Below are 26,599 nucleotides of genomic sequence, written 5' to 3' on the forward strand. Positions count from 1 at the left end.
AATTGAGAATTATAGTGCATTATAGTGTGAAAAGTTGCTCTGATACCCATCACCCATGTATTATTAATATAATGTGCCTTCCAACCCCCCCATACATTTTTTTCTGGAATAGCCCTTACATTTATAGTAGTAAATAAGCTTCTTATTAAAATTCTTAAATAAAAATGGTTGTAGCATGAAAATTGATGAATATTGTACAAAGTTTGTTCTGATATTGAAAGAGCTAGTGAGTGCAATACATATTTTCTATGCAGGATAATAGTCATCAATGTTCATGCAAACTCTACTGTTTAAAAAAAAAATATGATGTCACATTTTTAAAGCTTAATTTGCATTTGTGCTATTAAAAACTAATCATATTTATACTTTTTTTTTTAAATTTCTGGTCAACAATAAAGCTTTTTATTCAATTCTCTTTCTGCTGTTAGATTTTAATGTCTCAACAATGTTAACACCATATCTCCTTTTATGCACACTTAACTGTTTAACATACCACTGTTAAGGAGGTAGACATAGGTTAAGGGAAATAACTCATAAAGTCACTAGTACTTTTGTGTGAACCATTTTCATAATATGTTCTAAGCTTCAAGGTTACATAGATTATTATAAATGCTTAAAACATATTGATGAAACTTCGACTTTTACAAATGCATAACTGATTTAAAGAGTTATCTCCCTTAACCAAGGTCTACTTCCTTGTATCATTTTTTCTTGTTTCTCAATAGAATTTACCTGCATCATTTTCAGCATCTTAAGAAATGATTTAAAACCTTTAAGGAAACTATGTCTCAGTTTGTCACTCCATTCATCTGGTGATGGTCTACATATCAAAGCGTATCTGGAAATGATGAAGAGCAATAACATGGCAGATTAATGCTTTCTAATTTCATTCAGTTTTAATGATAAATTCCTTAACTTTTCAAATATGAATTAATCAATGACTTCCTATACTTTACCATTTAGAATTTGCAAATTTGACAATTTTGAGACAAACACCAACCAAAATTTCCCATGACACTTTCAGATAGTAAACTGAGCAATGCAATTTATCCAAATATGTAAATAATAAACAAACAAGAATGTGTTCATAGTAAAAAAAATGCCCAAATGACCATAAAATTGGGGTCAAATCTCTAATTTGGCATTAAATTAGAAAGATCATATCATAAGGAACATGTGTACTAAGTTTCAAATTGATAGGACTTCGACTTCATCAACAAGAGTGCACACACTGAAATGTCTTGCCTTCTATACTAATCATTGATATTATGTTGATAGTCCAAAGTATAAAGCTAAGCTTTATTACAACTGTCACATAAACTTAACATTAACCAAGATAACTAAACAAAGACCAATGAACCTTGAAAATTAGGTCAAGGTCAGATAAACCATGCCAGGCAGACATGTACAGCTAACAATGCTTCTATAAAACATATATAGTTGACCCATTACTTAAAGTTTAAGAAAAATAGACCAAAACACAAAAACTTAACACTGTGCAATGAACCGTGAAAATGAGGTCACGGTCAAATAAAACCTGCGCGACTGACATAAAGATCATAAAATATTTCCATACACCAAATATAGTTGACCTATGGCATATAGTATTAGATAAAAAGACCAAAACTCAAAAACTTAACTTTGACCACTGAACCATGAATATGAGGTCAAGGTCACATGACATCTGCCCGCTAGACATGTACGCCTTACAATCATTCCAAACAACAAATATAGTAGACCTATTGCATATAGTATGAGAAAAACAGACCAAAACACAAAAATTTAACTAAAACCACTGAACCATGAAAATGAGGTCAAGGTCAGATGACACCTGCCAGTTGGACATGTACACCTTACAGTCCTTCCATACACTGAATATACTAGTCCTATTGCTTATAGTATCTGAGATATGGACTTGACCACCAAAACTTAACCTTGTTCACTGATCCATGAAATGAGGTTGAGGTCAAGTGAAAACTGTCTGACAGACATGAGGACCTTGCAAGGTACGCACATATCAAATATAGTTATCCTATTACTTATAATAAGAGAGAATTCAACATTACAAAAAATTTGAACTTTTTTTTCAAGTGGTCACTGAACCATGAAAATGAGGTCAAGGACATTGGACATGTGACTGACGGAAACTTCGTAACATGAAGCATCTATATACAAAGTATGAAGCATCCAGGTCTTCCACCTTCTAAAATATAAAGCTTTTAAGAAGTGAGCTAACACCGCCGCCGCCGCCGCCGGATCACTATCCCTATGTCGAGCTTTCTGCAACAAAAGTTGCAGGCTCGACAAAAACTACCTTGACCAAAAACTTTAACCTGAAGCAGGACAGGAGGACGGACGAAAGAACAAAGGAAATCAATTATCTATATTCATGTTACATCCTTGATATGACTTAATACATTTCAAAATTTTTCAAATATTACTTTTCAAGTCTCACAGACTGAAACACGCCATATATTTGCCCCAAAATGTATTCATAACTTACTTGACATCATATAATACATAACAAGCTCGTTTAAAGGATGTACTTCTTTCATTTCTCTCGAAGGACAGCTTCCCATCATCTATATAAAATAAGGCAATAATTATGGGTGAGTTAAACATAATTTCAATTAATATAAAGCAGTTTGTTATGGATACTTATAAACATTCAAAAATATATAAAACTTTCTTTGTTCAAGTTGATCTTATTTCTAGGAATTTTTGTTAACTATTAAGAGTAAATATAAGGCCAATCTTTACCCATGGTAAACTTATTTCTTTTTTCTTTGATTTACTAGTCTATAAAGCATGTTAAAAGTCTAGAGATATGCTAAATAACTACTTACTGTTTTTCTTTTCCTCACAGAATCCAAGGAATGTTGTTATAATTACATCTAACAAGTCATGGTCAGTAACCAGCATTTTAGCCTAGAAGGAAAAAAAAATAAAGTTACGTTCCAGGTATTAATGTTGTTTTTAATCAACATTTTGTTGCACAGTGACCTATAGTTGTTGCCTTCTTCATCATTTGATTTCTAGTCAAGAGTGTTCTCTTTTGCAATCATAATACATCTTATTTTCATATTTTTACATGCTTACCCAAGCTCATATTTTTACATGCTTACCCAAGCTCATATTATTTTATTCATCTTTTATCTTTTGCTCATGCAATTCATTTACTTGGCTTATTTGCATCAAATACTGAATAAATACTTAGTTGATTTTCAATATCTTTTTCAATTATATCTTTTACTATGAAATCTAAAATAATGAATGTTATTTGAACAGTGTGATGACTTCCTGATTCCTTCATATCAAGATATTTCTGCAAATATGCCCTGGGTGCAGGATTTTCTCACTGCATTGAGGACCTATTGGTGGTCTTGGGCTATTATCTGCTCTTTGGTCGAGTTGTTGTCTCTTTTGACATATTCCCTGTTAAAATTCTCAATTTTATAAGTTTAAATGATAATCATCAATGTTCTTAAGAGTGCTAAATCAAACATACTGTAAATTTAGAAATAATTGTGAGGTCTTTATTATTGCAAATAATGTGATTTGGGGAGTATTGTAATAATAAGAACTCATATTTTGAAATCTGACACATACATTAGTTTGTGGATTTTGGTTTGTTGTGTTAAAATTGCAAAAATAAATGCATGCAATAATTTCTAAACTTACAGTATTTAATTCGAACATGAAATTTAGTCCAAAGCGTTTATTGGCATCTGCTATGAATCTAAACATTTCACCAAGAATACAATCCAAGACTTGTGGTTTTAATATTTAAAAATTTTGTTATTAGGATCAGACAGTGAAATATGGGCCACAATAAAAAAAAAACTAAAGGCTCTAAAGAGCCTCTGTCGCTCACCTTGGTCTATGTGCATATTAAGCAAAGGACACCGAAGGATTCACGACAAAATTGTGTTTTGGTGTTGGTGATGCCTTTGTAGATCTTACTTTACTGAACAATATTGCTGCTTACAATTATCTCTACCTATAATGAACTTGGCCCAGAATAGCTGCGGAACCGTAGCTCTTAGGTCCTTATGTTATTTTTTGACTATTTGCGGACCATATGGTCCTAAGAGCTACAGTTCCACAGCTAGGCCCAGAAGTGACAGTGGAAAATATTTTGTATAAATTTACCAAAATTTACAAAATTTCTGAAAATTGTTAAAAATTGACTATATAGAGTAATAACTTTGTAAGGGGTCAATTGACCACTTTGGTCATGTTGACTTATTTGTAGCTTTTACTTTCCTTTACATTTTTGCTGTTAACAGTTTATCTCTATCTATAATAATATTCAAGATAATAACCAAAAGCTGCAAAAATTTTCTTAAAATTACCAATTCAGGGGCAGCAACCCAACTACAAGTTGCCCAATTGGTCTGAAAATTTCAGAGCAGATAGATCTTGACCTAATGAAGAATTTTTTTCACAGCAGATTTGCTCTAAATGCTTTGGTTTCAGAAATATGAGCCAATCAAAGAGCAGATTGCTCTGAGGGATACGATTGCCGTTGTTTCATTGACACCGATGTATACATGTAGCTGGATAATATTATTTTTAAAACTAATTCAACTGCACATGTAAAATAGTTACAAAATAGCCAATCCCGGATAAAAGTGTTTAAACAATGTAATTAGACCTATTGTGTTTTATTTTTGTATTATCAATTCCAAGTTTACTTTCCACAGCAGTCACCGAGACTCAGAGTGAGAGAAGGCATTCCACCTCGTACATTATCTTATTATCTTATGACCTATTTTCCTACGTTATTTCTAGGAGGCACCCCATTCCTAACTCTTTAAATATTTAATTTCTTTTGGGTCAGTGATCATGACTCCTTTCCGTACACATTTATCGGTTTAAACTGCATTCGTTTTTAATATAATACGACGTTTATTGACAGAACGAGCTAATACTCGATTAGAATTCACGGAAGTTATTTCCGGAAGGGAGACAACTCTATACAATAATATGGAAGACTCCATTTCGCCGAAAGGGGTGTTCTAAGATGTGGACGATATTTATTTTAATTTAAATGATGCATATGATTTAAAATTATGCAATATGCATCAACAATAACCCTCAATAGCGGACATATATAGAAAAGATCACATGAGTTATAAATTAATTAATTGAGTGGGGAATCTAGAGCAACCATTCAATCTAAAACCCCTTGAATTCAAGAAAACTATACGCATGCGCATAATTTCCAAAACAAACCCTGAAGCAAGAACGTATATTAAATGTTTATTAAACGACCTAGATATCATGGTTCTCTATTACAATCTCAAATATCAGTTTCATAACGGTAACATATAAGTAAAACTCCACTTCAGTTCTTATATGACAGAAATAGATTGATTGGAATTCCGAGAACTCTCGCATTTTACCAAAACTGGGTATTCCCTCTGATGTGTTTCTAAATTTATAAATACACTAAAAATAAATACTGCTGAATTCTGATTTTCCGTGTTGTTAAAAACACGCATATAAGTCAAGGGAATTATTAAACATGAAGATTATGAAAAGAACATTATAGCAAAGTTGTTGAAGTTCAATCCCTTTGTTTGTTTTTACCTTTTAAAGCAAGACAATCATAAGAATCCGAGATGTTCCATAATGTTTAGAATAAAACGATTGACGTGAGGGAAATACTCTTTTGTAAAAGAAAAATTGTTAAAAATTGACTATAAAGGGCAATAACTCCTTAAGGGGTCAACTGACCATTTTGGTCATGTTGACTTATTTGTAGATCTTACTTTGCTGAACATTATTGCTGTTTACAGTTTATCTCTATCTATAATAATATTCAAGATAATAACCAAAAACGGCAAAATTTCCTTAAAATTACCAAGTTAGGGGCAGCAACCAAACAACGGGCTCTCTGATCCATCTGAAAATTTCAGGGAAGATAGATCTTGACCTGATAAACAATTTTTACCCCGTCAGATTTACTCTAAAAGCTTTGGTTTCAGAGATATAAGCCAAAATCTACATTTTACTCCCTATGTTCTATTTTTAGCCATGGTGGCCATCTTGGTTGGTTGGTATGGTCACCGGACACATTTTTTAAACTAGATACCAAAATGATGATTGTGGCCAAGTTTGATTTAATTTGGCCCAGTAGTTTCAGAGGAGAAGATTTTTGTAAAAGTTAACGACGACGGATGACGAAGACGCCGGACGCAAAGTGATAAGAAAAGCTCACTTGGCCTTTTAGGCCAGGTGAGCTAAAAATTGGACACAATACTATCTTGAATGGTAAATGTGATTTTTTTTTTTGGAACAATGTGATTTTTGATCATTTATACCCTACTACAGTTTTGCTTTGGATATGGATAAGACACCAATGGTTAAGAAACTGCAGATTAAAAAGCAGAAATGAAATTTTTGAATGGGTTCCATATACAGACAAACCCACAGACTTAATATATTTTCCCTTTACTGAATAGATTCCTTCTGATGAAGCATTAACCCTCTAAGCTATTTTTTTATTAGTCAAATCCAATCATGGGACACACAAGCAGGTTCTAGATGGATTATTTTTGTAAAGAAAAGCATGCCCGGGGTTGCTAAATTGTATACTTTTAAACTGGAAATTGTTGCACAAAAAATTGTTATATGGATAAATCAGATTTCAAATGGATGTTGCTTACCAGCAATTCACCACATATTTGGATCATGCATACTACATTGGGAAGCAAAAAACATAGAATCAAAAATTAATGTGCATCTTAGTCAACTTTATTAGTTCTATAACAATACACATTGTATCTTTCTTTTCTGTTCAAACTTTGGGAATTATGAGGATGGGTGATTTCAAAATGGGCTATGCTTTTTTTTCTTCTTTTAAATAATTTGAATAACATCAGACATCAAAACAAAACGTCCAACTCATGCATACTGTAGATTCATTTATTTTCGTGGTTCCAATTTCCGTTGAATAAGGGAAATACATATTTTGGTGGATATTTGGTTTCATGGTTTTGCAACAACAGTTAGAACACAAACCTTTAGAAAATTTAAACCTAGTTGGACATTTAATTTCACCGTTTCTCTCTGGTCAAGTAATCAACGAAAATTGGTATCTTACGAATAATAATTAATCCACAGTAACTCAATAAACTGACAAAATCAATAACCTACCACTGATGGGACGGTGAAAATTTGAACAGACAAAGATGTAATGGATACCGGGCGATTATGGTCGTCCGATACAAACTCTCTGGTTATTGCTTCATAATGCTACAAAACAGATATAAAAACAAGATATAACATCTGGTCTTCTCAAACAATTTCCTGTCAAAATTTACAGCACAGTGTGAAATCTTACAAATAAGTGATATGATATATTTTTCCTAAAATATACAAAATAGTTTGTCTATAGTTATTTGTTGCATAAATTTTGAAGTACTGCAAAAAAATCTAAAATAGGCTTTTTTAACCCACTGTACAAATGTTAACAAATTCCAACAGAAAATTGTTTAAAGTAGCCAGATGCCTTTCTTGTTTGTCATAAATGACAAACATACCAGGCTGCAAACTGTAAATATTTGTACTGACAACGAGGCCACAGAGACTTCAAAATCATGATCATCAGTGGCATAGTCCTTAATCAGGCTGGGATAATGCTAGAAGTAGGCAAAAATAGTGTTATTTTTGTTCCTAAATATTAAATTTTGCCCTCATGCTGTTAAAATTATTAACATGTGTTATTCATCTTGAGAGTTATTTATAGTTATGAATAATTATATACTTATTTCTTTACTTAAAATATTCATTTCACTGATCTGATTACAATTACTTTAATTTGATTTATTGTAATGTTGTATGAAAATTGTATTTGGTATGTTTTTTTGATATTTCTTTTTACTGGTCAAATGACATCATGACATTACCTTAGTGAAGATAATAGAGAACTGCTTTTTGCATTCCTGATCCATTAGTACACTGTAATAAAACATATATTCATGATTAATATTACTTTAATAATTTTAAACAAACAAATCTACTTACTTGCCTATTATTAAAATTTGATTGGAGAATTTGCTAGCAATTTAGATAAACATATTTGTTTCAATAGCAGCAATTATAATTACCTTTAGGAAAGAAACAAATGATTTTAAGAAGATGAGCTAAGAAATAATTTTTTTCTACATTTTATAATAAAGTGCTCATTGCAAAAACCTAAATTCAGATTCTGAAAAGACAAATATACATAAAAACTAGGTGACCACAGACATCATAACCCAAAGCATAACTCTATAAATATCAATAAGTTTAATGACAAAATTGAACGTGACCTGTATATCGTGGTTCATGACATTGTGTTTGAACTAAAAAATATTCTTACAAATCAAATCACCAAGAGTTAATGGACCAGTGATCCATAAAATAATGCTAAAAATTAGGTCAAACTTTAGTACTTAATTGTTTTTTGTTTAAGATTTCTACAAATTACTATATGTGTTTGGAAAACATGAGAGATAAATCAAAACAAAATCCTTAAGTAATAGATTATTTAACATATAAACCCTAAATTCTATTTGATCTTGTCTTAACCTCAGGTACACTCATTAGATTTTTAAGAGGGATGTTAAGTCCCACTCATTTCTCCCATACACTTACCCTGACATCATCATCTGGTGAACCAACATTCTGGCATCTGTAAAATAAAATATCAAATGTTTCAAAATTAATTGTTGACACAGTGATATGACTCACCTGTAAGTTTTTGAAAGCATAATGCAAAAGTTGATTTTAAATGGTAAAACTTTGGCATGTCAATAGACTAAGACTTTTTCACAAGAGAAACACTTTTTAACTGAAATACTACATTTTTTATTTTCAAATCAATTGTATAAATTATCAATGCGGAATTGAAAAGTAAGAGAAGAACTGAATAATTTCTAATCTCAAAAGATGGTAGAGGGGAAATATTTAAGGCAGGATATAAATGTATGACAAATCTCACTTTTCCACATCTGTGTATCTGACAGTATCAACTTTTCTATCAAGGATTCTCCATTCTCATAAGGTTGTGTGCTTAGTGTACAAAACAGTCTTCTCAATCCATCTGTAATTACATTTATACTTTTAAAAACTAAAATGAATTTTAATTATCTTCTTATATAGTCCCTTGAATATGGGCTTTTTGTAAAAAAAAATCTGAGGATTATTATGCACTGGGAACTAACAGACTTAAAAACTATAAGTATATATGCTTTATAAATAAACATTAAGAAAATTAAACAAATTCAAGATACTATGACATTCATTTTTCCAAGATAATTTGGATAATACTCTTGTGTGGGTTTCTAAAAACTGTATGGATTTTTCTATGAGTAATACAAAACAAAGATCCTTCAGTTAAAAATTTAAATGAAAAGTTTCTACAACAAACATTTCTTTCCAGTACAAATCTTAAGCTAACCCCGTTGAACCTTTGAACCAACCTGATTTTCCTATGATGTCCTGAAGCCATGTGACCAACTTGAGAGCAAACTTCTGATGGGCTACCACTATTGTATGCATAATCTGTACCTTCAATGGCTTACTTCCATGTCTAGACGTTGAGTGCTGCAAGATATTATCAATTATATTAATACTTGTTTTAATGTTCTTTATACTTATTTGAATGTTCTAGGAACAAATTTACACTATTTCAGTACAGCTTACAAATACTTAAGTACTGACTCCTAATCTTGTCTTTGGTAATTTAGCAGTAATATTGTATAGTGATATCGTTGTAAGATTTCTAAGTTATACTGTATATCAAAGAAAACATGTCTTCTTCATTCATTTACCTCAATGATATGACGAGCCTTTTCACAATAAGAAAATGTACCATCTCTTACACTGCTTCTTCCCTGAAATGAAACATTTACATAATATAATATACTTTTAACAACTGATGATATAAGAACCATAAAGAGAAAATATTCTGATGTAGAGCATAGATATATGTATATTATGGTCATGACTAGAAGAAACTAATTTTCTAAACAATACATAAATTAAATGCACTTAATGAGTGGATACTGGATGCTATTCTACTCTTTCTGTAATGTGTAACCTTATTTATGTATTGTTGATGACAATCTAGCAGATGTTGCTCTGAATTATGTGCTGTATGGTTTATTTCCAGTTTTTTCATGAAACTGTGGTCTCATGTATATATGTTGTGTACTAGTTGCAATGTTGTACAAATTATAATTTGTACAGAATACAAATTATAATTTGTACAGAATTTTTGTACAAGTTATCAGTGTTTTATGACCTGCTGAACAAAAACGAATGATGCAAGCACACAGTCTTTTGCTACGCATATTTCTGTCAATTTTTCACAACTTCATGATACAGTCTAATACTGAGCATTGATACAAAAACATTATAAGACCTCACAAAGATTTTGTATAGATATGAATATGGTATAAGGAAAAAAATAAAATTAGAATTTAAACCATTCAGGTATCCTCATTTCCAGTTTGAAGGCAAGGAGAATAGCACTAAATGTTAGGTTGACGTATAATTTTTTGAATTTAAAACATTACACTGGTACATTTTATAAGTTAAACCTGTTCACCTGTTGCAAGAAGGTAGGTGTCAAAAAACTTATAACTTGTACAAAAACCCTGTACAAATTATAATTTGTACAAACTTACATCTTGTACACAACATATATACAAATCATATTCATTCCTCTTTGATCTATTCATTTGGTGCCATCTGATAGAATGAATTTTCCTAAATAATAACTAATTGAATTAATAACAGCTTCTCTTTACCTTACATTTTCATTTTAGTTATATCTATACGCATATTCAGTATGGAAATGCAGACTTTTGAAGTCATTTGTCTAACTCATCAAAACTTGTTTTCTGCATGGAGAATTTGTGAAACATTCCAGACTTATCACACACCATAATAAAAACCAAACCAATGTTTTTTTTCTGAGCACGAAAATTAGTCTTACTTCTCTGTCAACAATGGTAGCATGCTCCACAGCCTCTTCCTGAGTACATTCTACAGCTCTCTGTAAAGTGTTAATCACCTGCAAAAAAAACAATCCACTCAATGTACAACTGTTATTTTTCAGTGATAAAATTCCTACAAAATTGTGTTTATACGAATGTAGGGAAAAAAGTCATGTAATAAAAAAATTCAAAGGTAAAAAGTCACAGAGAAATTGAAAGAGGAGAAAAATATATTATTTTTGAAAAAAAGGAGACAAAAACAAAATGGAACCAAATGGGTGTGAAAAACATAAAAGTATAGAATTTCCAACAAATCTTCATACTGACATAACACTGAATAAACTCATCAAAAGAATATTTTGAATCTGGCAAGGAAAAAAACAAATATAATTTTATGCTAAATCTGACATGTGAAGAGTGTAATTTTACACGATCTGAACCCACTCACCTGTTCATATGTATGAAGTTCATCATTAAACAGCATTGTGATATATGAATCATCTAACTCTCCCTCAGGTTGTATTTCTGATGGCAGACAATCACACTGCTCCCAAGTTAACATTTGCACTACATAATGTAGAGTTGCCATGAATAATGCACTGGCTCTGTCAGTCAAATCTTCTGGTAAAACTTCAATAGGATTCTATACAAGATAAATAAGATAGAAATATTTAATTTAAGTTCAATACAGTCTTATAAACTTTTTACTTCCAGGTGGAGTCAATAAAGTCAGGAATTTTACTTTTACATGAAAAGATTCATGCTAAAATTTTAAAGACAGTACCATGACTGAAAGAGCAGGGTCAAATATCTTTTTTGGGAAATTACAAATGACAGTGCCTTACACAATGATAGACATCATTTTAAATGGTTCCCTTCAAACTGACATAATCACACAAGCTAATACATTATTGACACCATCACTGGAAACAGCACACCCAATTATAAATCAGTTTTAAATGGTTCCCTTTAAACTGACATAATCACACAAGCTAATACATTATTGACACCATCACTGGAAACAGCACACCAAATTATAAATCAGTTTTAAATGGTTCCCTTTAAACTGACATAATCACACAAGCTAAAACATTATTGACACCATCACTGGAAACAGCACACCTATTTATAAACCAGTTTTAAATGGTTCCCTTTAAACTGACATAATCACACAAGCTAATACACTATTGACACCATCACTGGAAACAGCACACCAAATTATAAATCAGTTTTAAATGGTTCCCTTTAAACTGACATAATCACACAAGCTAATACATTATTGACACCATCACTGGAAACAGCACACCCAATTATAAATCAGTTTTAAATGGTTCCCTTTAAACTGACATAATCACACAAGCTAATACATTATTATCACCATCACTGGAAACAGCACACCTATTTATAAATCAGTTTTTTACTTATTCAAAGAGAGAGAAGATTTGGACTATCATCCTTGACAATATTACAGTAAGAACAAGAACAAACCTGATCCGACATTGGTTTTGTTTTAGCATCATGTATTTCACAGTAAGGATCACTTTTCCATGCCTCTACATCACCACAATCACAGTATCCTCCTCCTCCTGATGTACTCATCTGTCAAAAAAAACATCAACCATTATTTCCAAAGTTACATGTATGTACTGCATGTGTTTATGTTCTGTAACATCCTCATAATTTAATCTGGTAACAAAAGTACACAGAGACTGGATTGCTATAGGTATTATATGATATCAAAACAGTCTTACTGTGGATTCATTCACTTTAGTGGGTACCAATTTTTGTGGATTAAGGAAAACTAACATGTCTGTGGATGTTCAATTTTGTGGTTTTGCCGATTCTACTTACAATCCTATAGAAAATACATGATTTCATGGTTCACCTGTACCCACGTAATCCGTGAAAACTAATATCTAACAAAGCATAGAGTCGGCAGTATATTCCAAATCACCACAAATCACCCTTTGATTTACTTAACACCAGTCATAGTGATTTTAACACCTTGTGTGTACTATGAAACAATAGTAAAGTTTAAGTTGAGGTTCAATGAACAAATGATTTTTCAATTAGCTAAATATTCTACCTTTGATCCAAGCAGTTGATTAGTTACAACCATGAAAATCAGACTTGTTTCTTGTGCATATCATATAGAAATTTTAACTGTCTTATAAGCTGTTTATTGGTTATTCAATTTATAGATTATACTATTTATCAGATTAGAAATTTGAAAGAAACTAAAAGTATTTTAGCTATTCATAAGAATTTACTATAAAAAAAAATTGAGCTACTGTAAGAAAGTAATAAAAAAGTTAGTGTGAAGAAGCATTTATTAGAATTAAGCTTTAAAATGTATTCTTATGATGGAATTGTAAATCATATTTATACCTCACAAAGAGATTGGGCTTTGTTTAACTTAGTAACAATTATCAGGTTGTTTGCATATTGATATAGTAAAATATTAACTACATTGTACAAGTGAAGTCACAATATGAAGCTTTTTGTCAAGTGTGCACAGCGAAAAAAGTTCAAAAAGTCTTCATATTGTGTCCAGCAGTTGATTATTTACCATATAAATATGCAGACAACAAGATAATTAATTTGCATACTAGAAACAGTTTTTTTCTTTGTTTGACCAGCAGACCGGAAGAAGACTTGATAAGTTCAGGTCAAACTTGTCAATGTCAGATCATACATATTATGACGTTGCTGATACATGCAGTTAGTTTTTAAGGTTGGGTCAATGTATTTGACGTAAAAAAAAAACCAATGATATGCAATTTTATTAAGGCCTGAACAGAGTGATTCAGACAGTGGGACGACCATTAAACTGTAATAATCAATTGTAAAGGTCTTGACTTATAAGATTTGCTTGAAACATAAATATCAACAAACAAAGAGACAAAAAGAGTTGATTTAAAAGTAATAACAGTTACCTAAAGCTTATTCAAAACCTTAACAGCTGCATGAAGCTCTTTGAACCTATCAAACATTTATTATATAATGAGCATGAAGTAAAATTTGAAGAAAAAAAAGATTCTTAGATCTTACCACATGAATCTGTAATTGAACATGAAACTGTTTTACAATATATTTCTCAAAAATAAACACAATTAAACATTTTCAACGCCATTTAGTATACCTACATTTAGATAAAGTGTCAGTTAGTTATGTAATCAAAGTAAAAAAACAAACAAACACAAAACAGCAGCAATCCCAGCTCTGATGCTATGTCACTTGATAATTGGTTAAATATAATGTCACATTGCGACTGTGCATTTGGCTATCATTCAATTGATTTAGTGATTTATTACAGGTGTTTTTAAAATATGCATCAAAATCGCAAGCAAGTCGTAATATAACTTATAAAATCCTATGTATTAAAAGCACCAAAATGTAACAATTAAAAGCTTAAAGACAGTAAGCATTATAGTCTTATACAAGGTTAACCAATTTTCCTGAATCTAACATTTTGTTTACAAAATATGTAAGTATCAACTATTTTACACCAATATTCATAAAAATATCTTTTTTTAGATTTGAATTTTTTAACTTTCTAATTTTGTAAACATTTAACATTTGATAAGGCTGAGTTTGTGAGTTCCCATTTTTTTTCAATTTGTTATATGCTTAGTCATCATGGAGTCTATACCAATTTCTTACCTTATATCTATGTTTCTTGTGAGCACTTTTTTGGAAACAGTCAATACACAATACACAAGTATTATCATTGGCACAGTCCCTGTAAATATACATATACCATACATGACATGAATGCAAGGGTCTGTAAACACTCATATTTGCCACTCAAGTCCTAATCAGAAAGACCAATGACAGAAATGGTGTCTTAAACATGTTAAATTTAGGTTATGAAACAGAATGTGCAGAAATAATTTCGCTTATTTCATTAACATCATTTATAGTATAACTAATCGCCGTATTTGAATATCAAAAATAAGACAACGCGTGACCGAACGACGCATGGATTAAACGAGTGCGCAGCACGAGTTTAATCCATAGCGGCGTTCGGTCACAAGTTGTCTTATTTTTGATATTCAAATACGGCGATTAGTTATTCTTTTTATTACATTGGCAAAATTTGGCTTTTTTTATGAAGTTAATGTAGAAAATGTAAGGAACAAAATCTTTTTCCTACGCATTGACAATTTGTTTTGATCCGACGTTATCGACGTCTTGACAACGCCTATTGTTGTATGACGTCAGAGAGTGAAATAACCACGTTTATTTCACATGTGAAATTATCGGTTTTTATCTAATTGGGAAATCAATGTAATTCATTGCAACCAATGTAATAAATTTATTTATCGACATCAAGAATTAGTTTTTGCTAATGCTTTTTAGTTTATAAAACTGTGACGTCACTGCAATATTGTATGATTATCTGAAGGGCCCTCTGAATTACCATTTAAATTGTTCAAGATGATGTTGGCTAATGATTGCTTATCACTTTTAGTCTGTGTTCACACCTGACAGGAAAATGTAGTAATCAATGTCAGAACTAATATTATGATGAAACTTTTTTCGAAATTTACAAGGGTGTCTTTTACGTTATATCATTAATATATACCTGCATGAGTAGGTTGGTTCACCATTTTTAAATACTTTGCCACAGAGTTGAGACGGTTGATCCTTTTCTTTTAAAGACTTGAGGATTGTTTCAGGGTCACCATTACACAAGAAATGTTCCATAGGCCGCAAGAGAAATTTCTCTGCCAGTCTATCTTCCTTGCTTGTCTCATAGTTATTGGCAAAGACAACTAAAGCAAATGTTTTCCAGTGTTTCTGTAGAGCTAAAAGTAGATTTCCTGATCTACACTGCAGGTTCCATTCCTGAAATAATATTTAATATGTCTAAATGATGTTCAATGGCTTATTAAGGCACTGGGCAGCATACATGTAATCTATGATTATAGTATGACCATTTTATATAAATTATAATAAGATAATTAAGATTCATGGTTACCTGATATTACAAATATCTGAGAAACATGCATGACATACATTAGTATTAAATAATGAAAATATAAGGTAGACTAACAAACCATGAAAATGAGGTCATGGACAGATCACCTCATATTTGTTCTAAGACCTCATGCAGTTGACCTACATACATGTATGTACAACTTACAGTATCTGTGAAATAGAAATAGAATGAATAATGAAAAAGAGTTCAAGGTCAGACAAACATTTGCATTTTACAATCATGTTGTATACATGTACCAAAATAAATTTTACGTTTATTTAATCTATATTGAGTTTTAGACATTGTGCGCACAACATTTAATTAAAACATTCTCTGTGAGACAAAAATGCCATACATATACATGTATCTTACATGTCTTCATCCAACAAGATTTGACTGTCAAATCAAATTAAAAAAATTTCAAAGTCAGTATGTTAGAACAGAGCTCCATTGTCCCCTGCATTGTGCACATCTTATATGCCTAAGGGCAATAACTTAAAATAATTTATTCTAAATATCTGAGAAAAATAAAGGCTTTAAAAAAGAGAAAATACCATGCAATTTTCAATAAAATTAATTTTCAACTCTTTTAAGGGGGATCACATGTGTCCCTCCAATATTAACATTTATCAAGCATTGTAGAGATCGTCATTGTGCAGGATAAACTAGAAATAATGTTTGTTTTATAAGTACTTAATCACAATTCCCTAATGACAGCAATGATTGTCAATTATGAGAATTTAATTTGCTGAATAATTTGTACACTATAGTATTACAGTTTTTTAACCACTCACTCAACATTGGAAGGGAAGTGACGATGCCCCTTAACGCACGAATGATGTTCCCTAAACCCCGACTTTATGACAGAAATGCATCGAATTCGAAAGTTTGTCTATTGATTGGCACTGATTTTTGAACTTGACCAAAACATTGCTGATATAAACCTAAACGCACGAATGATGTTCCCTAAATCCAGACTTTATGACAGAAATGCATCGAATTCGAAAGTTGTCTATTGATTGGCACTGATTTTTGAACTTGACCAAAACATTGCTGATATAAACCTACATTGTATGATATATGTTTCAAATATACATGTTTTTAGCATGAATTGTACACGTGTGAGTGCTAACAAGATTAGGGGTGGGTCTTTTCACCACCAAACACCACCGCACACCCCAAAAAAACACCAATCACTAGAAACTTTGATATTATACAATAAAACAAATTAAATTACATATAATTTAATTAATTTTTAGATTTTTATGGGCATCATTTTTATGTTAAAATCGATATTCAATATAAGGAAAAACGTCTACGGATCCATCACTTTCCGGATAACGTTGTGTGTGTTATAAAATTCAAATATATTCATATTTAGTAATCTGTTCAAGTATCCTCGATCTGTTCATTGGTTAGATTTTTATATTTTTCTCTTTTAAAAATTATTGGTACAACTATTTTATAGAAGAGTTAGAAGAAGAAAAAATTGGAAAAAGTAAATTTAAGGTGTCCATGAGGGTCAGCAGAGTTCAAAAAGTGGGGTGCTATAGACTCTTCCGTTCTGTTTTCTATAGATATTTGGACTTGTAATTTTCTGATTTGTTGAATTAATAACTTGAATATTATATTTTATCCACATTGATAACGATAAAAGTCAAAATAATAAACTTTTGTTGTGTTCGGCAGTGTTCGGTGGTGAAAAGACCTACCGATTTTAGACAGATGGTTGTTCGTTATTCCTATCCCCCCCCCCGAATGCATTGTATGTGGGGAAAAACAATTATATAATATACAATGTAGTTAAACATAAGCTTGTTGGAGTTACTAAAACTGACTGTTAGATGCCTGCTTAACCAAAATTTTATTAACATGTTTTGCAAGATTGACAATTTGTATGGCCAGGTGGCATGTGCGGTGATGTGTATTTTAGGATTGAAGAATCAAAAATGTTCCAAACAATACAAAATAAATTGGTTCTTTGCAATAAAAATCCAAATATAATCATTGATAAATATATATTATTTCAGCCCTATAAACATACATTTCATAGCATATGTTGAACCCATGTGTACAACCTGAATATTTATATGCACACCATGAAAAAAATGGTTTGTTTAAGTGACTACAGCAAAGTAAATTGCTAGCCTTTTAAGACCAAAATTTGAGGCTTGACTGTTCAAGATTTTTACTGTTAATTCTTCTCTAGCACAGTACACATATATTGACAGATAAAAAAGAAATAACAAAATTATACACGGTATCTTGTTTGTGTGCCAACTGCGCAAATCTCGGAAAACATATACTTTGAAACGATATATAGATTAACAAGAATATTGAATGAATAAATTATGACTTTTTAAACAGCAATACATACCTTTAACAGTGTATTTTGACAAAATTCTGGTGCTTGTAAAGGTAATTTCAACGCCATTTTCCCATTATTTTGACAGGATATCGTTACAACGAAACTTGGTAATTGAGACGCTTGGAATTTTCACGTAAACTCGGTACTCGACAAACATTAAACTGATCATGATAAAGTACATATGCACTGGGAAACTGAAAGTAGACCACTTCAGCACTTATTATATAAGCAAAACTTTGAAATATGGATAAAATATCAGATGTCACAATTGCTGATTGCGAAAAATCAACATATATCAAACCAATAAGACTAACATATCAACAGGTACTAATGACATCAGTCAAATATTCATTATAGTGCCAAAAGACTAGAAAATTGCAAACAATGAATTTCAAACATTATAGACATTTTATAACTGATTTCCTCTTACAATCGTACACTTACGTGCAAGACTTATTTTTGACATTCCCATTCATGTTTGTTTATGCACATTGCATATAACTACCATGTTGGTCAATAACTCACATATATAGCGATTAGTCTAAATACTCTCCTCCCTAACAATAATCTGCAAATGTCAAATGATCTTTAATAGTTACTTAGTCTGTTAAAGATTCAATTTTGTCATTGAGGTCCCGTCCTAAATGGTATTTGATATGAAGCTAATTTTGAGTGAGTCTGATCTGGTTGGCAGTCTGAGAAAATGATGTTTTTGCATGGATTTGGTAATTTGTCCAATTGCTCTCTTAGTTTTTGCATATAAGTTTTGTTGTTTAGTCCTTTATGCAGAAGTATTAGCCTACTCTGTGTTCCTCTATCTTTTAATGATGGTAAATTGAGCTGTTAAAGTTTTAGAATTGCTGTCATTGATCAGTCATGTCAGGATTCACAATCTCTATAAATTTAATGAAATAAAGCAGGCCACTCTTTTTTTGATATTTTATAATTTTTTTCTGGAGATATATTTGATAAAGATCCCAGGCAGCACTTGAATATTCAAGGACAGGTCCTATAAGTCTTTGTATGCTTGTAATTTTACTTGCGGGTGATACATTATTAATCTCAGTGTTCTGTATGTTTTATTAAAGATTTCTTTAACATGTTTAATGAGTTTTCCCAGTGTAGGTTACTTGTGATGTTTACACCAAGATATCTAATTGATTGAAGAAAAATAAATTAAGTGTTTTTCAAAGCTCATCACTACTCATTACAATAAACATTTAAAATCATGTTTTTTATCACTTTAATATCATTCCATACAACTCAAAGGGATTAAGTGTTAACAAGAAATGAACATTCAAAGAAAAACGAGGCCTTGTACAATGCCAAAATATAAGTATGGACAGTAGTCCAACAAGTATGCATAACTGTAAAGCAATACATATTTAATATTCATTAAAAACAAAATCAATGTTAGTCATGTTAGTAAGCATGGTTAGTACAAGTCATGCTTCTTGTATAACATAGATTAAGAATTGATAATTCATTTTCTGAACATGCTATATATTCTAAATACAGATTTATTCCATTAAACCATAATTAGATAAAATTTATTTTTGTCAAACCGGCTTGAGTGTCCTAACTTTTTGTCCAAATATGAAGAAATCTTTTTCTAAAATCTCCCGGAAAAAATTATGGGAACAACAACAGGGTTTGAAATTAGCAGGGGCCCATTCAACAATTGCCCCTAAAATTTGTTGTGGGCTCCTAAAGTTTCTGCTTTTCTTGTATAGAACTACATATATTGGCTACAAAATCTAACCTGTTGGCTAACATTGCCAAAACCTTAACATCATTCCCTGAACAAGTGTTCCTGTGATAGCGAGATACATGCAGTATGTTTGCAACAGAACTTATTATTAAAATTGTATAGAATTTTAATCTACCAAAATTTTAATAAGTTTACTTATATTTATATGATGACGAAAGGTTCTCAAATAATATTATATTATATTTGGTAGAATTTAAAGAAAAAGACAGTAGATTTAATATGGGACCATGAAGAGTAAGTTACTGTACTCCTTCATTATCTACTTGCATATAATTTAGAAATGGGAAAAACAAATCAAAATTATTCATTTAATTGATGACTTTATTGGTCAGTGATGTTCCCTTAATTTGGTATTAGATTAAAGAAAGAAAAACCGCTCTTAACCTGGAATCAATGTAGCCTAGCATCCTACTTGGTTTTCAGTCATGAAAAAAACAGGTGCTCTACATGGTTGGAGGTAAATTTTGTTATTTAAGACACTTTTTAATGAACTGATCTCCACTTTATTAGTAAAGTATTGTGGGTCATTATTATATATGTCAGGTACATGTAAAAGCATTTGACAAGGCAGGCAATGCAAGCTCCTTAAAACATTTTATGTTTACTTCAGTAAACATGTATGCAATGTAGGGGATGACGGATAATATTTTGATAGATTACACAATATCTCTATAAGAATACATCATAAATAATCTTAATGTCTTTTATACAAATTACATAAGTTGAGTAACAATATTATGTTTGTTTATATTTGTTTAGAATGGAATAAAAAAGATTTGGGATGCAATGAAAGTTCATGATAGGTAGGGATTATTACAATAGCTCTTCATTTTATTTCAAGAAAACCTTTATTTATAAACTCGGCACATTTTGCATTAAATTGAAAAATACAGTGAAAATTATTCTCAGAAATGTGAATATTTTTCTTATTATATGTTTTTTTTTGTTAATTTGTTGTGTACAAGTGTCGACCGAAGTACCTTTTGTATAAAGTGAGAAAGCACTTCATTCTAAAAATGTGTGCACAATCAATGCTATTACCACCCTTTAAAATTACTTAAAGAAAGAAGCATTCAATACTAATAATTACATTTTTTTGGCAGGACAATGAAAACATGTTTTCTATCAAGTTTTTCTTTTATTTACCTGTGTCATAATGAAAGTTACATTTCATTTTGTAAGGAAGGTTGATTTCAGAATGACATGAGATAGATATTAGCCAATCATAATAACAATTTATAATGAAACATACATGAAATGTGATTATTTTGTAATAATATCTTAAAACATTTCATTGACTTGTTGTATCATAGGAGAGACCAGTGGCGGATCCAGAGAGGGGTGTAGAGGGCGTACGCCCCCCCTTTTGCTTGGACTTTTTTTTTTTTTTTTTTTTTTTGTAAAAGATTAATCAGACAAGACTTCGTGAACTTTGATATTTCCCGTGTATTTAGTTTTTATGTGGCAATTATTTAATTGTAAAGATATTTTTCGCTTGTATTTACTGTAATATATTATTGGTAATGTCAAAGTCCTGTGATTCGCTACGGTGGAGTAAACCAGTGCGTCGAAAAAACGTCACCATGTCAATTTGAAAATCAAATTAAAGTAACAAATTGCTTATGCTGAGGGTGACAAGAATGACACCTTCAAAGAGACAAGGATTGAGCAAGAATGTACTGACTTTTATTTCACAATTCCACCAAAAAGAAAGTAATACTCTATTATAATATCAGGAACAAAAAAGTTCCATAGCAATATTATTTACACGGCCAAGCCTATTAATAACATATGAATAATGATCCTCTGTCAGTAAGCTTAAGATCTAAGGTACGGACCATTTGATTTAAGGGGGCAGTCTGAGATGTATGAGAGGAAAAGTTCTGACACTCTTTTTGCCTTAAACAAATAAAGGGCTGCGCTTTAGCGCATGATATGCCCGTTGCTTTTTTAACTTGTCTTTTATGCTTTAAATGAATTTATATGATCAACTAGAAATATATATACATATCAAAAGGGATGTTACATTAATATATTCACCAAAGTTTCATAAAATCCCCTTTTTTAAGTATAAAAATTCATTACTTAAGAAAACGTAAAATCTAAAATTTATAAAAATGGAAAGGGAGCTTATGTCAATAGATCTAAACAATTTATCAAAGTTGCATAAAATTTTGTTAAAGTGTTAGTTATTGTCCCAAAATTGGAAAATCCCCCCTTTTTTAAGCATAAAAATTCATAACACGGAAATGTAAAATCTGAAATTTATAAAAAATTGAAAGGGAGCTTACATCAATAGATATAAACAATTCACCAAAGTTTCATGGACATTGGTGAAAGCCTTTTTGAGTTATTGTCCGAAGTGTTGAAAATCCCCCTTTTTCTTATGAATTGGATTTATGGGGCTTTTTCTTATGGTATGCATAAGAATCATATGGTATGCATAATGACCTATAAATCCAAAACTTAAAATCTGAAATTTATAAAAATTGAAAGGGAGCTTACATCAATAGATATAAACAATTCACCAAAGTTTCATGGACATTGGTGAAAGCCTTTTTGAGTTATTGTACGAAGTGTTGAAAATCCCCCTTTTTTTATGATAAAGCCCCATAAATCCAAAACTTAAAATCTGAAATTTATAAAAATTGAAAGGGAGCTTACATCAATAGATATAAACAATTCACCAAAGTTTCATGGACATTGGTGAAAGCCTTTTTGAGTTATTGTCCGAAGTGTTGAAAATCCCCCCTTTTTTATGAATAAAGCCCCATAAATCCAAAACTTAAAATCTGAAATTAAAAAAAAAACGAAAGGGAGCTTACGTCAATAGATATAAACAATTCTTGAGTTTCATGGAAATTGGTGAAAGTGTTTTTGAGTTATTGTCCGAAGTGTGGACGACGGACGGATGGACAGACGGACGGACGGACAGACGGACGGACAGACAACGATATACCATAATACGTCCCGTCTAAAAGACGACGGGCGTATAAAAATCTTGTCGTATCAGGATTGAAAACAATAATCTTGTCTACCTTTTTGCCATTTTAAACCAAAATTTCCAACAGATTTTTTTTAGAATTAAATGAACATGATGATTAATAAACGGGCGTAATTTTTCGGTGGCCGAGGTTTTGCATATCTGACCGGAATGTCTGTTTCGCCGAATTGATTTATTGAATACTTTGTTCAAGGCCCGATTGCAACCTGCCTGATGGATGTTGCCTTAATGTCTCCATTTTTCGACCGTCATTCATAAATTTGTTGTCATTTCAGACTCATTCGTAGCCTTTGGTTGATTTGGAAACCCCTCTCTTTCCTTGTTGGCAGAAACATTTCTATCAAACATTTCGATAAAAATTGTCTGTTTGTTTCTTAACTCGTGTCGGTCGTATTGTAAATTTCATTCGGAATAGCCCGGCGTATATCTTGATACTAACTAAACATACAACAAACTAGAATTTTCCGTGTCAATTTTTAACTGGCAAGTCCCACATCAAATATATTAGTACATAGCTTTGAATCATCCCATCATTTTATAATAGACAATTAATATGGAGAATACGGCATAAGAAATGTCCAACCCGTACATTTTACAGCAAATATAAAATATACATGCCCGAAGTCAAGAACCGTTTAAAAAGTACATTTTACCTTTATTTTATGTTTCTAGTCTAAAAAAGGTTCCAAAAATTTTTCGCCTCACTTCGCTCCGCGATTTTTAGTTACTTCACCCCCCCCCCCCCCCCCCCCCCTTTCCAAAATCCTGGATCCGCCCCTGGAGACTGTGGGTAGACATTTTGTTTTGTCTAAAACAACCTGTGAACTTGCTTCTTTATTTTTGACAAATTAAGCCAATATTTTCGAAAATATAGCAAAATATTTACATCATCATCAGAATTAGAACAATTTCTAAGTCAAATTTTATCCAATAAATATCATTACAATGAAGAGTTGAAATAGTTTATGTCAAACGTTTGATTTTTATGGTATGCTTGTTGGACAAGTTAACAACATAGTTGTTCATGTTATAAAGCAGTTTTATGATTTCTTTTTCCAGTGTTGTGATCCTCATCTACAATGTAACAAGACATGTCTTGGTGTTTGTTAAACAGTTCAGACCTGGTAAGATTTTTGTACATTTAATTACATTTAAATTAAATTTAATTAAATAAATCTCAGACACAAAAAGTAGATAATGACATGAATTTTCTTTTTAACCATAATTTCAAGTGGACAAAATTTTCCAAAACCTATACCCAAACAAAAGTGTTGGATAAGTATTGAAATTGATCATAATTTCAAATTTTGAACTGATTTTTCATTGAGGTGATTCTTAATTTTTAATGCATTGACTAGGAGATTACTGAGTTATCTCCCATTGTACAATATGAATTAAGTGTTTGTTTTATAATATTTTGGTTTTTTTTTAGCTAACTATATGAAAATTTAATGAACGATTCATATTGGCATCATTGAAGGAGACTTGCAAATAATACAATTGAAGATTTTTACACGAGTTTAAGCCTTTTGAGAAATAATACAAAGTAATGAAAATGTAGGATTTTGAAACTCTATTTCACGCAAAGCTGTATATTTGATGAGAAGGAATTTATATCTTGTTGTGTATCTTTTTCAGCTGTATACCTGTGCAGTTCCAAAGTGTCAGAAGTGGAGGGACAACGGGTTATTAAACATGAGGAAAATCCACCTAATTTAGGTTTAACCTATGAACTTTGTGCGGGTATCGTAGATAAAGATACCAGTTTGGAACAAATAGCTCAGGGAGAGTTATTGGAGGAGTGTGGGTATAAAGTGCCTCTAGATAAACTCGAAAGAATGTGCTCTTGTAGGTTAGTGTTTAATAATATTTTGGAATAACAAATTCAATTTTAACACAAGATACTAATGTCATTTGGCATGTTATATATTCATTATAACCAAAGGATTGAAATATGGATAAACATAAAATGTATAAAATCAAAAGGGCCTACTAAGATGTCTGAGTCATCTTTGCAATTGGGAATTGCAACCTTACTTTTCAGTTCTTCAAGCTTAATATATATTTGAGCATTATAAATTATTATATAACCGCAAATTTTTTGGGGGATCGTATAATGGTATGATGTTGACTTTGTCATCTGCATCGTCGTTTGAAGAAACATTGGTTTCTGGACAATAACTTTAGTTTAAGTGAATGGATCTCTATGAAATATTTGAAAAAGGTACAATACCACAAAAGGAAGGTAGGGATTGATTTTAGGGGATGATGATCCCAACTGTTTAGGAATTAGGGACCCAAAACAAGCATTTTTCTAGTTTCAGGATAATAACTTGTGTATAAGTATTTCGATTGCTCTGAAATTATACCACAAGTTGAAGGTTGGGATTCATTTTAGGGGTCATGGGGCCTAAAGTTTAGGAATTAAGGGCTAAAATGGGTCTAAAAACAAGCATTTTACTAGTTTCCAGACAATAACTTGTGTTTAAGTGTTTGAATCTCTCTGAAATTGTACTACAAGGTTCCATACTACAAAGGAAAGGCTGGGATTGAGTTTTGAGGTTATTGCTCCAAGGGGTGTTTCAGAAAGTTGGGGAATGGGAGGGGGGATTTTTTTTCCAAATTTTTAAGGGAATTCATACTTTTTTTTTCACATTTTGTTTTGTCTGTATTGCGCAATACATTTGTATGATCATTGACCATAATTATTTTGTGTCAGAAACCTATGTTATGTCATAATTTTTGTCACAATCCAAATTCAGACAGTATCAAGCTTGAATATTGTGTCCAAATTTGCTCCAACTGTTCAGGATTCAACCTCTGCGGTTGCATCAGGCTGCCCTCAGCAAAGCAAATTTTTTAACTTATTATAATTGTAACTTACCAAGTTTTAGCATGACAGACATCACATGCATGAAAAACATCACATGTCAGTAAAGGAGCAGAAAGTGCTTACTTTTCTGGAGCTACTGAATACTTTCACAGTTTTTTGGGGTTCATTTGCTTGATATATTGTGATGCCAAGTCTACAATTTGTTCTGGGGATATGTTTCATGTCGGTACAGTTGTGGTCAAACTAATGCAAGATAATTTTATATCATTGTCTTTTTTAGAGGTGGTGTTGGAACTAGTGGAGCTTTACAAACTATGTACTTTGCTGAAGTGACAGATGCCATGAGGGTATCTCAAGGAGGAGGAGTAAAGGAAGAGGGAGAAATGATAGATGTTGTAGATATACCTGTTTCAGAAGCTATGGACTTTGCCATGGATGATAATGTAAACAAACCTGTAGGAATGATGTTTGCTGTATTATGGTTCTTTCAGCATAAAAATAAACATTATTCCTCGAAAATTTGACCAACAAATTGTCATAGGTTATAATGAGAATTCTACAAATCAACTACTTTAATGCAAATCATCTTTATTTCTTTATAAATGTGTTTTATTGAATAAAAGCAGCATTTTATATTGATTTTAC

The 26,599-nt window shown here is 31.4% G+C and overlaps 2 protein-coding genes across 5 annotated transcripts in view; one reads left to right on the forward strand and one right to left on the reverse strand.

The window, feature by feature from the left end:
• LOC143068372 (E3 ubiquitin-protein ligase UBR2-like) overlaps positions 1 to 18,458 on the reverse strand; it is a 56,169-nt gene extending 37,711 nt beyond the window's left edge. Inside the window, exons 1-15 of one of the 2 annotated variants that reach the window (XM_076242375.1) lie at positions 18,356 to 18,458; positions 15,583 to 15,845; positions 14,658 to 14,736; positions 12,483 to 12,593; positions 11,443 to 11,637; positions 10,994 to 11,071; positions 9,825 to 9,887; positions 9,474 to 9,597; positions 8,993 to 9,094; positions 8,647 to 8,683; positions 7,917 to 7,968; positions 7,165 to 7,263; positions 2,847 to 2,928; positions 2,504 to 2,582; positions 733 to 838 (exon numbers count right to left, since the gene is read on the reverse strand). In XM_076242375.1, coding sequence (XP_076098490.1) covers positions 733 to 838; positions 2,504 to 2,582; positions 2,847 to 2,928; positions 7,165 to 7,263; positions 7,917 to 7,968; positions 8,647 to 8,683; positions 8,993 to 9,094; positions 9,474 to 9,597; positions 9,825 to 9,887; positions 10,994 to 11,071; positions 11,443 to 11,637; positions 12,483 to 12,593; positions 14,658 to 14,736; positions 15,583 to 15,845; positions 18,356 to 18,412 — 1,527 coding nt within the window. In that variant the 5' untranslated portion in view covers positions 18,413 to 18,458. Of the gene's footprint in view, positions 1 to 732; positions 839 to 2,503; positions 2,583 to 2,846; positions 2,929 to 7,164; positions 7,264 to 7,550; positions 7,650 to 7,916; positions 7,969 to 8,646; positions 8,684 to 8,992; positions 9,095 to 9,473; positions 9,598 to 9,824; positions 9,888 to 10,993; positions 11,072 to 11,442; positions 11,638 to 12,482; positions 12,594 to 14,657; positions 14,737 to 15,582; positions 15,846 to 18,355 lie in introns of both variants that reach the window. The other variant, XM_076242374.1, reaches the window with a different exon arrangement.
• LOC143068373 (uridine diphosphate glucose pyrophosphatase NUDT14-like) lies at positions 18,436 to 26,594 on the forward strand. Of its 3 annotated transcripts, none has more exons than XM_076242376.1 (5): positions 18,436 to 18,670; positions 20,877 to 20,920; positions 24,181 to 24,245; positions 24,760 to 24,973; positions 26,235 to 26,594. In XM_076242376.1, exons 1-5 carry the CDS (start codon positions 18,590 to 18,592, stop codon positions 26,476 to 26,478), a joined length of 648 nt encoding a protein of 215 aa, XP_076098491.1. In that variant the 5' UTR covers positions 18,436 to 18,589; the 3' UTR covers positions 26,479 to 26,594. The 3 variants fall into 3 exon arrangements, with proteins under 3 accessions (XP_076098491.1, XP_076098492.1, XP_076098493.1); XM_076242377.1 differs by lacking the exon at positions 20,877 to 20,920 and adding an exon at positions 20,308 to 20,351 and having other exon boundaries at positions 18,514 to 18,670; XM_076242378.1 differs by lacking the exon at positions 18,436 to 18,670 and adding an exon at positions 20,331 to 20,351.
• Positions 26,595 to 26,599: the final 5 nt, after the last annotated feature.

Source organism: Mytilus galloprovincialis, chromosome 3 (assembly GCF_965363235.1).
Source record: "Mytilus galloprovincialis chromosome 3, xbMytGall1.hap1.1, whole genome shotgun sequence".
NCBI lineage: Eukaryota > Metazoa > Mollusca > Bivalvia > Mytilida > Mytilidae > Mytilus > Mytilus galloprovincialis.